This window comes from Heteronotia binoei, chromosome 3, assembly GCF_032191835.1.
Source record: "Heteronotia binoei isolate CCM8104 ecotype False Entrance Well chromosome 3, APGP_CSIRO_Hbin_v1, whole genome shotgun sequence".
Classification (NCBI taxonomy): Eukaryota; Metazoa; Chordata; class Lepidosauria; order Squamata; family Gekkonidae; genus Heteronotia; species Heteronotia binoei.
The window spans coordinates 166,268,771-166,282,784 of NC_083225.1; the positions used below are offsets into that span (position 1 = coordinate 166,268,771).

General features: G+C 40.4%; 1 protein-coding gene across 2 annotated transcripts in view; it reads left to right on the plus strand.

Moving 5' to 3' along the window:
* RDX (radixin) overlaps positions 1–14,014 on the plus strand; it is a 59,327-nt gene that overhangs the window by 30,268 nt on the left and 15,045 nt on the right. The window contains exons 4-10 of one of the 2 annotated variants that reach the window (XM_060234839.1): positions 3,677–3,772; positions 6,877–7,151; positions 7,869–7,952; positions 8,251–8,397; positions 8,820–8,916; positions 11,055–11,218; positions 13,341–13,471. In XM_060234839.1, coding sequence (XP_060090822.1) covers positions 3,677–3,772; positions 6,877–7,151; positions 7,869–7,952; positions 8,251–8,397; positions 8,820–8,916; positions 11,055–11,218; positions 13,341–13,471 — 994 coding nt within the window. The remainder of the gene's footprint in view (positions 1–3,676; positions 3,773–6,876; positions 7,152–7,868; positions 7,953–8,250; positions 8,398–8,819; positions 8,917–11,054; positions 11,219–13,340; positions 13,472–14,014) is intronic. The other variant, XM_060234840.1, reaches the window with a different exon arrangement.

A 14,014-nucleotide genomic window follows, 5' to 3' on the forward strand; every position in this document is an offset into this window, starting at 1 on the left:
TTCAAGAAACCTGTTCCATTCTTGGCTATGTTAAGATCGGGTCCAGACCTGGCAGTCAATCCCATGCCTTCCTTAGAATGTTGTTAGTTGAGAGGCAAGGGGAGGGCATTTAACTCATGCTGTCATTCCCAGCCTGAAACAACAGTGTTTGTGTGAGTGCCCCAGTGCTTCTGTTCTAGGGTGCTGGGAGCCCTGAAGAGAAGCACTCCTGTCAGAGACTAGAGAGTACACATTTTCTTGCAGGTACCCACTTCAAACTATGTTCAGGGAATGCTAGCTTTAGAAATTCCTATGATAGAAACTTCATATTTCATTGGCTGGCAGGCTGGCTTAAAAACACACACACAGGTCTTTTCCATCTGTGGAATGGAAGGCTCTTGCCTGTTTTCTCTAGGTGCAGGCCAGTGATCTCCATGAAGTTCTAGTCTTGGGGCAAAGCAGACCCTGAGGAACAGCTTTGGGGGTGGGGGTCTCTATCAGAAAGGAGGAATGAACAGAAAATGAAATATTCCTGATTCCTTCATTCTTAGACTAAGGATTATATTTGCAGTTTATAGGAGGTTTGTCTTTGAGAAAAATCTTCCAGTGAAATGCTCTTGTGTTAAATGTAAAAACTTGTTGTAAAAAATGCAAAGTAGCTAGCATATTTAGAGGTGTCAGAAAATGAGCATTTATATTCCCATATAATATTACACCAGACTTAAAAAGTAAGCTGTACAGAGGAATGTATGCAGCAGTAGTTATTTTAGAGCTGTGCTATCTTGGCTGCTGAAGTGGTTGAACTTCACTCTTGAAATACAACATTTCTTCCGTTTCATTGACTCCAAGTGGGACTCTTACCTTAGACTTTCTTCCAGAGGAAGCTGACTTCAGGCTTGTTCTCTCAGCTGCATCCCCTGATTTTGAACAGAGGCATTTTAAAAACGGTTTAAGTTGCATTTCATCATTCAGAATCTTCAGCAGCTGAGCTCTAGGAACTGAATCCACTCCATCATGGGTACAGTGCCAATGCACAGAGCAAGTCTTGTGTTCTTCCTCTGCCCTGCTCCCTCAGCACACACATTCATTATGCCAAGTCATTTTAGGGAACGGGCTGCCTGTATAAACCTCTGGCATTTATATCCAACTTCCCCCTTCACTTGCTAAGGGAATGGGAGCTTGTGGTGAGAACATAGGTTTGGTTGGGGATGTTCTACCCCCTTTGCATGTTCTTGGGAAAACCTGCAGTAAACTTTATATCAGCTTTCAACAGTCTTTAGTCTCATGCTCCCCCCCCCCCTACTTAACCCAAGCTCTCAGAAAAGCACTAATTGTTCAGTGCATTCCTCATCAGCAAACATCTAATGAACTTGGGTTGTGTCTCAGAGTTTTCTGAAAAAGAAAAGATGCTTTCTAACCAGAAACTTCCCCCTCCCCAACAAAAATAAATGCTAAATAAATTCTCTGGATTTTCATTAAGAAACAAAAACGAATCCGATGCTAAGGAAGCATTAGATATCATGGACTACAAATAGAAATAACTAATTCTGCATTAGTCTTAGGGCCTTCCTGCTCAGCATTAGAAGCTTTAACCATAGTAAGAAAAAAATTGATTTTTATGGCAAAGTCCTGATAGTGTTACAGAAATGTCCTTCCTTTTTAGAAACTCTGGGCCTTGGGTCCAATTTAAACATGAAATTACATTAAAAAAATTGCTAGACTCAGCTGTTTCGTTTAAATGCTAGTGTGCCATTTTAAACCATTTTGCATCTGCAGAATTACACTGCTGTCCTAAACAGAATTGCAACCTTCTAAATCCAGTTACTTCAGTGGACTTAAAAGCGTGTAACTCTGTTCAGGATTGCACTGTTAGTATGTCAGTGCAGTGTAACCTGCGCATAGATCCTCATATGTATAAGTGTTAGCAACCTGCTTTAGACATTAGTTAAGGTTTCTAAAAGTCATTGGCAAAACACCTAAAGCTGTTCATTAGATGTTTCATCTTGTAGCAGAGTGACTTGGTTCTTAACCTGTAGGTATTATGTTGCTTCATTGTTGGTCAGTCAGGTGCATGTATCTGCGGTTGCATGCTATTTGTGAAGTATTAGCCATGCAGGTTGGGAGGCTGCAATGGGAAGGGGGGGAGAGCGAAACTGCTCCCTTCTGTCTCATGCATGCTGCCCTGATGATGAGGCAGAAGAGAATGAAGTGCTCTCTCTCTCTTTACTTCAGCCCCCTGATCCACTTGTCTGTTATTTCACATGCGGATCCTGTGGCTGTAGGAATAAAGTTGTCTGGGGTTGGAAATGGCTGCCAGGGAAAATGGAGAGCTGAGAAAATGGGATATTCTATGCAGACCTTGCAAAAGTTCTTGTGCTGGATGCAAGTCTATGGCTTGTCGCTGTTTGAATGAGCCTGGAGATTTCTCTGTTTATTCTTGGTCTGAACAGACCATAGTGGAATAAATGAAGTAACTATAGTTTGCCACAAAAGCAGTTCAGTTTCTGAAACACAGAGGAGTAGAGTACACAAGTCCAAGGATCATTTGGATCCTTTCTAATCTGGTTTCAGGACTGGATATGGGGCTGAAAGAGCCTTTTCAGCATCTACTTGAAACCTCTTTGTGAGGTCATCCAGAGATTACAGCTGGATTGTCGCCAAAATGCAGATGATGCTCAGCTCTATCTCACATTTCTGGTGGCATTTTTAGTATGGCTGCAGACTAATAAACTGAAGCTTAATCCAGAAGAGACAGAAATGCTACTGGTGAACCCAGTTTAAGGTGTTGCCTGTTTTGGATGGGGTTCCACTCCCTTTGAAGGAACCAATCTATAGTTTGGGGAAGCTCTTTGACGCAGGCATATTGATGGATAAGCAGGTGGCAGCTGTGAGAAGTACTTTTTACCAGCTTCAACTGGTTACCCATCTGCAGCTTTCCCTGAGCAGAAAGTCTGGTTGCTATAGTGCATGCCCTGGTTACCTCATGATTAGGTTGCTGCAGTGCAGTGGAGCTGCCTTTGAAAAGTGTTCTGAAGCTTCAGTGTTGCATCCAGGATGCTGGAGTGGGATGAAGAGGACCATGTCACTCTAGTGTTGGCTGCTCTACACTGCACTACACTGATTCCCAATTCAGGGTGCTGGTGTTGACCTTTAAAGCTCTGCATGTCTTGAGAACAAAATACCTGAAGGTCTGTGTACTCTCTTATGAATCTGCTTAAACACTGCAGTCATCTTCCAAGGTCCTGCTTCAGGTACCTTCATCTTCTGAAATTAGGCAGGTGGCAACCCAGGAGAGGCCCTTGTATGTTGTGGCACCAAAGCTGTGGAACTCTTTCCCCAGAGGACTCACCTGTCCCATTCTTTGCTGTCTTCTGCCAGTGGGTAATGACTTTTTTGTTTCATCTGGCACTCCTCCAGTAATCCCTCTTCTTTGCCCTACATTTTAATTTGTTGGGTTTTTGTGTGTGTATTTTAGCTTGGTTTTAATTGTTTTAATGACGTGTACTTGGTGGTTTTTAAGACTTGTTTTTATTATTTATGTTTAAATTTGTTAGCTGCCTTGGTGGTCCTAATGAGGATAGGAAGGTGGGGTAGGAATTTTGTAAATAAAGTAATATGTAAATAAGGTTCATGTAACAACAAACTGCCTTAATTATGAAACTTTTATATGATGCTAATAAATAAAATTCTTTTTAAGGTTGTAAAGACAGTTGGCCTTCGTGAAGTCTGGTTTTTTGGACTGCAGTATGTCGACAGCAAAGGATACTCGACTTGGTTAAAGTTGAATAAAAAGGTAGTATTCTTACAAAAAAAAATTCAGTCCAAAATAGTTTATTTCGTCTGTAGGTTAACTAGTACATGTGATCTACTATTGTTACTGTAATTTTTTTCACAAATGAAGTGTAGAGTGCTGCTGCTACTTTCTCATGGAGGAATATATGCACTTTTGTGTGGTGTTGCTGTGTGTATTAATCTTGTCCACTGCTTTGCCCAATCCTCACTTCAGAATCTCTTTTCAGACATCCTTTTCCTTAGAGCAAAAACTTTTAATGGTAAGATTTTAAACTTTCTGAAGGCCCAGCTCTAGGATTAACCTATCAGATCATCTGATGAAGAGAGCTGTTTTTTTAAAGCTTGTGCTACAATAAAATTTGTTAGTCTTAAGGGTGCTACTGGACTCTTTAGTATTTAGCAGCAACAGACTAACATGGCTAACTCCTCTGGATCTATCAAATAACGTATCATGGTATTTTTAACTACAAAGAAGCCCTCTTTTGAGTTGTTAAATAAATGGTCCCCTTCCTAAATAAGTGGTCCTCTTCGTAAACAGACAGGGACAGAAGTGGCAGCCTCATTTTTATGAAAAAAATGTAAATGTTGGGGCTTCTGTATTTGCTTCTTATGAAAACATGTTCCTGGTAATGTTTTTACTGTGTTAGGGCTTGGCACAAACCAGGGAAATGTAGTTCATTTTGTGGTTTGTGGCCTGCCTTGTTTGTAAACCATGAAGCTTTAGGAGCTTAAACAAACTGGTTTGGTTCATGCAGTTCACGGTTTGGTAGAACAGCCCGTTATGCTAGACTTGCAGGGGATCTTTGACTGACTCTCTTCTACATGCCTTCCAGGTTTGATACAAATCGGATTTACGAGGTTCGATTTATGGCCTCCCCAAAGACAGTGCCCCCAGGAAAGTGCTTCTTGGGGAAATGACAGGCATTTTGACAGGTGCAGGTTGAGAAGAGTACAGAACAGATCCTATGCAAGCTAGAGTTATCAAAGTCACAGGGGACCTCCCCTGGATACTCCTCTACATTTTATCTAAGTCCTGCCCCCGGTTGCTTTGAAGTTTCATAAACATTTAGATTGAGTGGAGACAGTATGTCTGGAAATGTATCTGGCATGAACTGCCACAAACAGCTTGAAAATTCTTTCTGGTTGACCTTGCATGAGCTTCACTTCCCAAACCCCATGAACCAGCCAAAAATTTGTCACAACCGTTAGTTTGTGAGCTGGTTCATGCCCAACCCTAATCTCTTTATGCAGGTGGATGTGATCTTTCCATAGACCTTATCTGTTCTTTTCCTCTTCACCCTGTGCCCCACACCAACCCTGGACTTTAGGACATATTAGAAAAGGCATTTGATGTATTCCATCACCAAATTGATTTAATCTTGCAGGGTGATTGGAAATTCTGTGATCTAACTCTGGAATCTACTGGTTGGTTAAAGATGTCTCTGCCATGAAAGGAGTAAGGGGTAGAACTTGCTTCTAATTTCTCGCTGTGGGCAAGGGTGGCCAGTAGTGTCTGAACACAGGTCCTCTGCTCATGTTCCATTGACTAAGCTGGCCTTGTTCTACCCACTTTTATCATTTTGAAGACTTGATGAGGGGGCATAGAAAAGGGTAAGGGAACAGCATGACATTCTCCTGTCGTATAGAATAATTATTCCAGTTTGGTCTTGGCAAAAAGTCTTTTACTGCACCTGTCCCTGTCTTGTATTGTAACAAAATGTTTTGGTAGTGATTGTTTATATTTTTATGCAGTATTTATTTAACATTTATACCCTGCTTCCTCAAAATGGTCTGAAGCAGCTTTCCGATATCTTGGTGCTATATTAGATAACTGAGAAAGTTTTTCATCTCTCAGCTCATTCAGCAGTAACTTTTTTTCTGGTGAGATAGTTCTAAGCTTTAGTTCCCACTAGGGCTGCCAATCCCCAGGTGGGGACAGGGGATCCCCCGGTTTGGAGACCCTCCCCCCGCTTCAGGGTCATCAGAAAGCGGGGGGAGGGGAGGGAAATGTCTGCCGGGAACTCTATTATTCCTTATGGAGATTTATTCCCATAGAAAATCATGGAGAATTGATCTGGGGGGGCTGTTTTTTGGGGCAGAGGCACCAAATTTTCAGTATAGCATCTGGTGCCTCTCCCCAAAATACCCCCCAAGTTTCAAATTCAGGGGGTCCAATTCTATGAGCCCCAAAAGAAGGTGCCCCTATCCTTCATTATTTCCTATGGAAGGAAGGAATTGAAAAGGTGTGCCATCCCTTTAAATGTGATGGCCGGAACTCCTTTTGGAGTTCAATGATGCTTGTCACAGCCTTGATCTTGGCTCCACCCCTAATGTCTCCTGGCTCCACCCCCAAAGTCCCCAGATATTTCTTGAATTGGACTTGGCAACCCTAGTTCCCACTCATGGGTCCCTGCGACTGATAGTTTGATTTTTTTTTGCTAAATAGATTTATTTATTTGATTTATAGACCATCTTTCCCTGTGCAGGGTTCAAGGTGATGAACAACATCTCAATAATTATATTTCCAAATCAGATTAAAACAGTTAGAAACAGTAACAATTCCAAGTCTATTTCAGACGGTGCTTAAGAACCAGGTATGTCCTGCCTCCTAGGGGAAAGGAGAGGTGGAAGAAGCCAGGTCCAATGACAAACTGTGGCTGTTCTCAGCCATACACCTGGTGGAACATCTCTGTTTTGCAGGCCCTGTGGAACTGCACTAGGTCCCACAGGGCATAGATGTCATTAGGCACAGTTCCACCAGGCTGGCGCCAGGGCTGAAAAGGCCCTGGCTTTGGTCAAGGACAGCCAGATATCTTTTGGGCCAGTGATATGTTGTTGTGGATAGAAAGGTTTCAAAAACCAAATTTGTATACTGAAAATTGGAGTAACACAAGGAATACAATGAGGTCTTTAAATGGTTTTATGTAGCCTCTGAAAGCTGTCATGTTTTCCTAATTTGCAATCAATTATTTAGAGGCCTGTGTGAATCACATGTCCTTCAATGTTGTGCTTTGAAGAGTTGAATTACAGTATGTAGCAACCAGTGATTAGATTGCTTTTTCTGAAACTCTTGTGTTCTGTACCCCTCTAAAAACTCTATTTTAGGTAACACAGCAAGATGTAAGGAAAGAAAATCCCCTTCAGTTTAAATTCAGGTCAAAGTTTTTTCCCGAGGATGTTTCTGAAGAGTTGATTCAAGAAATAACTCAGAGACTCTTTTTTCTGCAAGTCAAAGAAGCCATCTTAAATGATGAAATCTATTGTCCGCCAGAAACTGCAGTTCTGTTAGCTTCTTATGCTGTTCAAGCCAAGTATGGAGATTACAACAAGGAGATACATAAACTAGGATATTTGGCAAATGACAGACTTCTTCCCCAGCGGTAAGAAATGTATGCGTCACATCATAAGCCTGGCAAACTTGTTAAGTGCACTAATTCAAGCACACCAAGTAACTTAACCAGTATAATTCATGCTCGTGTGTTGATGGTTAAGTCAAGATAAGGCTGAATTTAATTTGGTATATGACACGTATAGCTGTGTTCACATGATTTGCAAAGAGATCTTTGAATGGTAGAATTGTCAGAAAGTTATTTCAGTACACAGATAGGTTACAAGGTAAGACCACTTCTGACATTTAACCCATCAAACAAATTTCTCACATCAACATCAGCTGCAGTAACACCCAAGTTTTAAATCATTTATAGGTGAACTTTTTGAACTCACGTCATAACTAAAAATACTGGGTGAGTACAGAATATAAGCACAGGGAATGCTTTAATTCAAATGCTTTGTCATCAGCTACATGACAGTTTAAAAACTTGCCCACCTTCCTCACAGCAGAAAAAGCTTTCATACTGGACTGACATCCTTTTGGATAACCTGCGTTTCTTAATGGAGAGGCTGCTTGAAAAAATGCCTGTGGATATAGGCTGGGGCCATGTGCAATCCAATATTAGTGAGCTAAATACACCCTGGAAAGCTATTTAGGGTTCTTGTGTGATATTTTGGTTTTTTTAAATCCTAACCCTAAATGGATTGTGCAATTTTTGCAGACCTTCCTCCCCAAATACTTTAAAAGTTATTCTTTATTTTGACAGTGTTTTGGAACAGCATAAATTAACAAAAGAGCAGTGGGAAGAAAGAATACAGAACTGGCATGAAGAACACAGAGGGATGTTAAGGTAGATACAGTCCTTCTTATCTGAAATTGAGTAATGCTTTTTCTCGTCTTTTATTCAGCAGACACAGCATTGCTTGTTTGTCTGTAATTTATTACACCCCAGTAAAAGCCATTTTCCTTCATTCCAGAATATCAAGTTATTAGTAATCAATTTTTATTGGTTTTGCTTTAATTGCTTTAAGGTCTATGGGTCCATTTATTTCAGGCGCTAACTTTTGCTGGGCGAAGTTCATGATTTTACCACTTTCTGTCTTACGGTAATGCTAAAAGGCAAAATCTATATTCTTTTCATTGATTAGGGAAGATTCTATGATGGAGTATCTCAAGATTGCACAAGACTTGGAAATGTATGGTGTCAACTATTTTGAAATAAAGAACAAAAAGGGAACTGAATTATGGCTTGGTGTTGATGCTTTGGGCTTGAATATTTATGAACATGATGACAAGTAAGTATTAATATTGCAGTGCTCTCTGCTGTTCAGAGATCATGCTTCTTAATAAGGAGATATATATCTGAGCTAGAATGTGTTTTGAGAGGAGCTGAGCTTTATGTGAGAGAGGAGCCTAGTGGGCAAAGGGTCTTACTTTTTCAAGAGAAGTAAATTGGATGGCCTTCTGTTCAGTATTCACTCTAAGCTGAGTTAGTGTGAGCTAGCTCACAGTTTTTTAGCCTCCAGCTCGCACATTTTTGTCTGCTCAGGAAAAATGCCCCCAGAGCAAACTAATTTATGTAGTAGCTCACAAAGAAGAATTTTTGCTCACAAGACTCCACAGTTTAGAGGGAGTATTCATTGATTCTAGGTTTGTACTTCCTGGGTTATTAAACAAAAATGTTTATCCTTTTACTAAGGATTCTTTCTTACTAAAGGTTGACTCCCAAGATTGGCTTTCCCTGGAGTGAAATAAGAAATATTTCATTTAATGACAAAAAGTTTGTGATAAAGCCCATTGACAAAAAGGCCCCGGTAAGTAAACCTTTTAATATTTTTGTTTTTGTGTAAGCATGAGCTGTTGTTATTTTCTCTCTGGTTGTCTTTAAGTGTTTAATCTGCAAATGAAACATTTTAGCATGCAGTGAAGGACTGCTTCCTCATGTACTGTCAAAGTAATTTCAGTCTCCCAGCTTCCAGAAGTGAGGTGGCTGGTGAGACCTCTGCTTTGAAAAGCTTACCTGGCACTTACCTTACACTTTTTTAGGCACCAGGCAAAACTTTTGTCCAGGCTTTTGACCACGATGTGTGTGTGGTGGTTAAGAGTAGACTCTAATCTGGAGAACTGGGTTTGATTCCCCTGCTCCTCTGGAGGAAAGCTGCTGGGTGACCTTGGGCCAGCCACAGTTCTCTCAGAGCTCTCTCAGTCCCACCTGCCTCATAAGGCACCTGTTGTGGAAGAGGAAGGGGTGTGATTGTAAGCAGCTTTGAGATTCCTTATGGTAGAGAAAAGTGGGGTATAAAAATTAACTCTTCTTCTTTCTGTAATTGTTTTTATGGTCTACTGTAGCCTGGGGATTCTTCTATGAATGCTTTAGGCTGCTAAATGTTTCATGGCTGGACTTTCATCTCAATTTTCATGCTAGTTAAAAAAATTGCATTGCTTTTCTTTGTAAGCCATCTTGAGCAAGTCTCTGGAGAAGGGGCCATAGGAATCATCTGAATAAAAGTGTGTAGCTTTTCTTTTGTGACATTTACAATGAAATTTTCATTTATCTCCTGTGCCACTTTCAGAGTAGGGCTGGAAGAGAATTTTAGGCATCAGCTAACTTTTTGTTTCCATTTTATATGGATTTATACTGTTGTCTGTTTTCTTTCGAATTAAGCATTTCAAGTACAAACAGACATAAAACCAGCAAATATTCACTTCACTCCTGGCTTGTGCATGTACAAATTGTTGGTGAGTTGAATTTGGTCTTGAAATAAAGAACATTCATTGCACCAGACCAAGGTGTGCCTGGTCCAGCTTCATTGTTCAGATTTTAAGATGTGTGCATGGCATAGGGTTTGAAGATATGTACTGCTTTCCTTTTTCCTACTGAAACCCCTTGAGCACTCGTTCCAAACTTTCTCCTGTAGGTTGAGGGAACCTCAAACTGAGATGCACAGCAGTGAGAATGTAAAACTGGACCTCCTTGTTCAAAATCTTCTTTGAGCAAGTGTGTGTTGGGTGGAATTTTCATCAATTTCTCTCCCCCATTGCAGCCCCGTGTACCTCATCCCCTGCCATTTCTATGGGTCTCCCTTACCTTCGAGAGTAGTTTTGGGAGGTAAAGAGAGAGAGGCAAAGATGCCCGATTTGAACTCTGCTTCATTCATGCTTCTTGGAGTCTGAGCCTCTAATTCCAATTGTAGCCAGAAAAATGCCCCCAAGCCCTTTAGGTGATGTCCTGTGCTTGTTCCAGACACCTGGCTACTGATAGAAATGTTGCCTCTGAGAACACAGAATCCATTTGAGAACAAGTATCTTATGGTAGTGAATTCTTTAAGCTAAATGTGCCTTCTGAACTGGCTGCTAGTCTAATTCTCTGTGGTTCTTTGGATTACAGACAGGGAAAGAGAAGAAATAAACCACATCTCATGTGAAGTTAAGGGTCTTTGTCTTGAGTATAGTCACTTCCCAGTACTGTTGACTCTCATCTGCCGTTCCATTGCACAGTCACATAATTCACAAAGATGGTTTTTGGAGCTCATCCCAGTCTTCTTTGGATTTCATTGTTATAAATAATTTGGCACCCCCTGCATACTTTTTTACTGATCACTCCTACTTCCAGAAAATTTCTGAATAAGCTTTTTAAAAAAGTTCTTTGTAGAGCTCTGCTGTTTTCTTTCATTGTGAGAACAGTCTGTTTGTTCCCAGTCTCTGTTCTGATAGTAACCTTTTCCAAGTGACATGACTAATCTGTGGTGAGAATCTTTCTCTAAACTAAAGCATCTTAAAAGTTCAAATATATATTGCTGACTAGACCGCTTTTATTGGTTTTGGAATAGCTAATTCCTTCTCTTAGTAGTTCCGGAGTCCTCTTCATTTGTGGGTAGTTTGTGAAATAAATGAAGACTTGCATCTTATATTGTTCATAGGCATATGTTTCAAATATTTTCAATTTCCCTAGGATTTTGTGTTTTATGCGCCACGCCTGAGAATAAATAAGCGGATATTGGCATTGTGTATGGGAAACCATGAGTTATACATGAGAAGGAGAAAACCGGATACAATTGAAGTTCAGCAAATGAAGGCTCAGGCTAGAGAAGAGAAACACCAAAAACAGTTGGAGAGGTATGACACTGACAATTATTTATGAATTTCCCTTGGCAGTTAGAACTCCCTTCATGGCTTGGTTAATGTGATCAGTCACAAAGACAGGGGAAGAGAAACTAAACCAATCAAGAAAATCTCCAAAGAAAGTTTAGAATACTTGCAAGGGGCCAAAAGTTAAAAACATGAATAGTTACAGACAAAATTATACATATTTATTACAAAAACATAAAAACCCTTGTAGGGGCCCAAATGAAGCCTCATAAAATCATCAAAGTGAAAAATGAACATGAAAGACCCATATATGGCCTAAAGCATTTCAGCCTGCAGAGGCCTTGTTCAGAGGTCAAATAGTACAAATTTCAACATACAACAAAGTCCCTGTTACACTTGTAAATCAATAAACAATTAATATAGGACCCAAAATGGAATGTTCCGATCTGATGTAAAACTGATGTTACATTGGCCCTGGTAAGGGGATTTTACTCTTAGGACTTAACTGGAAAGTACATATTTGCTATTACTATTTACTGTATATGTCATTGTTGCTGACATACATGTGTGGCCTTCCAAAAATTTGTGTCATTAGTTTCCAGATTGGTTTTTTCACGTTCATTTGTCACTTTGATGATTTTATAAGGCTCCATTTTGGCCCCTACAAGGGTTTTTTTATGTTTTTGTAAGACATGTACTTTTGTCTGTAACTAAATATTTTTAACTTTTACTAGACCGCTTACTAGGTTTTTGGTCAATGTGATCTTCAGAAATAGCCCAGCATTCATATATATATGAGGCAGGCTTATTGGATGTCTCCATTGGGCTGTGGCCCTCACTGAGACAGTGATTGCCTTGATTAGTTTGGTATCCTTTTACACCCGTTACATGTGGGTTCCAGGAATGACCAATGGAGACCATATATTATATGGAAAGAAGGGAATGGTTCTTGCAAAATTCTTGGGCCCTGGTAGGGCTATAGCTTTCTATTCCATCTTTCAGCACAGCTGGACTCGTCCTCTAGCAGAATACAGTGAGAGCTGACTGGCTGCCCTGATAAGAGCCCTGCTGGAATCCTGATGCTTTATGGATGAACAAAACTGTTTCCTCTGACATATTTACCCACAGCTACTCTACATGATCCTGTAATAATATATGCTAAATATTACCATGGTGGTGGGGGAAGGGCAGCATTGACTTTTGCCAGTTTCCCACAGGATGACACAGTCTTCTGCAGTGTATCCATCACTACTCTCACATGTCCTCTGATCCTGAGGAGGCAGCTTTTCAGATGGTACAAGGGACTGTAGGAATGCAAAGGTGGAAAGATCCATTTTTTATGCAGAGTTCCCACTTGAGGATCTTAGCATCCAGACTACTGGATTTACTGTTAGTGAATACCAGTCAGTCACCACTTGGAGATTTAGTGCTAGCTTTCATCAACTCCAATGATGGTGAGGAACAGATAAAGGAATCAGAATACAGCAACTCCTGTTCTGGCAATACTGTGTTTTTGCTTTACAAAGAATCTGTTGTACCTGCCCCTATATAGCTGTGCTGGTCCACAGTAACTATATTGTTTAAATTGTTTCACAGTCCAGATGCATTTGCTATATGACAGAATTGGAGTTTTGAATTATTATATAACTGTATTGTTATGAGGACCAAGCAAGAAGCATTATTCTTCATTAGCACACATCCTGCCCCAGGAATACTCTTTCTAGGGATTTCAAGGAAGTGGTGGTGTTTGGGGTGGGGAAGTGCAAGAAATATCTGCACACTTTCCATTGGCACTTTGTAGGATACAAGCCATAGCTTGATGTTAACTGATAATTATGTGGGAGGCACACAGTGTTGAAAGTTGCTTCCAGGCGGAAGGATCAGAAGAGGGGGGCACTAGCTGGCTCAAGCAGAATTCTAGGGTGGGTGTGGTTTCAATATTTTGTTCCTCTAGTGATTCTTTGCAGACCTCCACCTTTTATTGTTCACCTTCTGTTTCCACCTTGAATAATTCTGTCAGTTGACCCTTAAAAGTCCTAGGGCATAACTTCAACGTTATCTCCTAGAATAAACCCCATTACAATAGACATTAAATTGAGATGAGTATCCTTTGTTTCCCTGTTGTATATTCTGTGTTTCTTTAATTTAGAGCTCAGTTGGAGAATGAGAAAAAGAAAAGGGAAATAGCAGAAAAAGAGAAGGAAAGAATAGAACGTGAAAAGGAGGAGCTGATTGAGCGACTAAGACAAATTGAAGAACAGACAATGAAGGCCCAAAAAGGTGAGCTCTTGCTTCATAGTTATTTCTTTTAACTTTGTTTTTTAAATTGTATATATTTGTATAAGATACAGGCGATTTATTTATTATATTTGTATCCCGTCCTCTCCTGACAGATTCTGGGCAGCTAACAGCAGTTAAAATAACATAGTATAAATAATAAAATCACAATACAATCATTAAAATCATTACATACTGTATCCTACAATTTCAGATGACAATCCCTAAAATCCAGGATGGCATCATTATTTAGCACTACATATAATTATGCTGTTAGATGTTATTTGGCGCTCTACATTTATGCTGGGATGAGTTCAGATATCAGTGCCGTGGGATGGTGGAATAATGGTTGCCTCCCCGTTAGGTATTAAACGCCAGTTTAAACAATTCGGTTTTGCAGGCCCTGCTGAATTGTGGCAAGTCCCGCACGGCCCTGATGTTTTCTGGGAGTGTGTTCCACAGAACAGGGGCTGCCACCGAAAAGGCTCTGGCTCTAGTGGCGGACAGCTGAGCTTCTTTTGGCCTGGGGATCCTGAGAAGATTTTG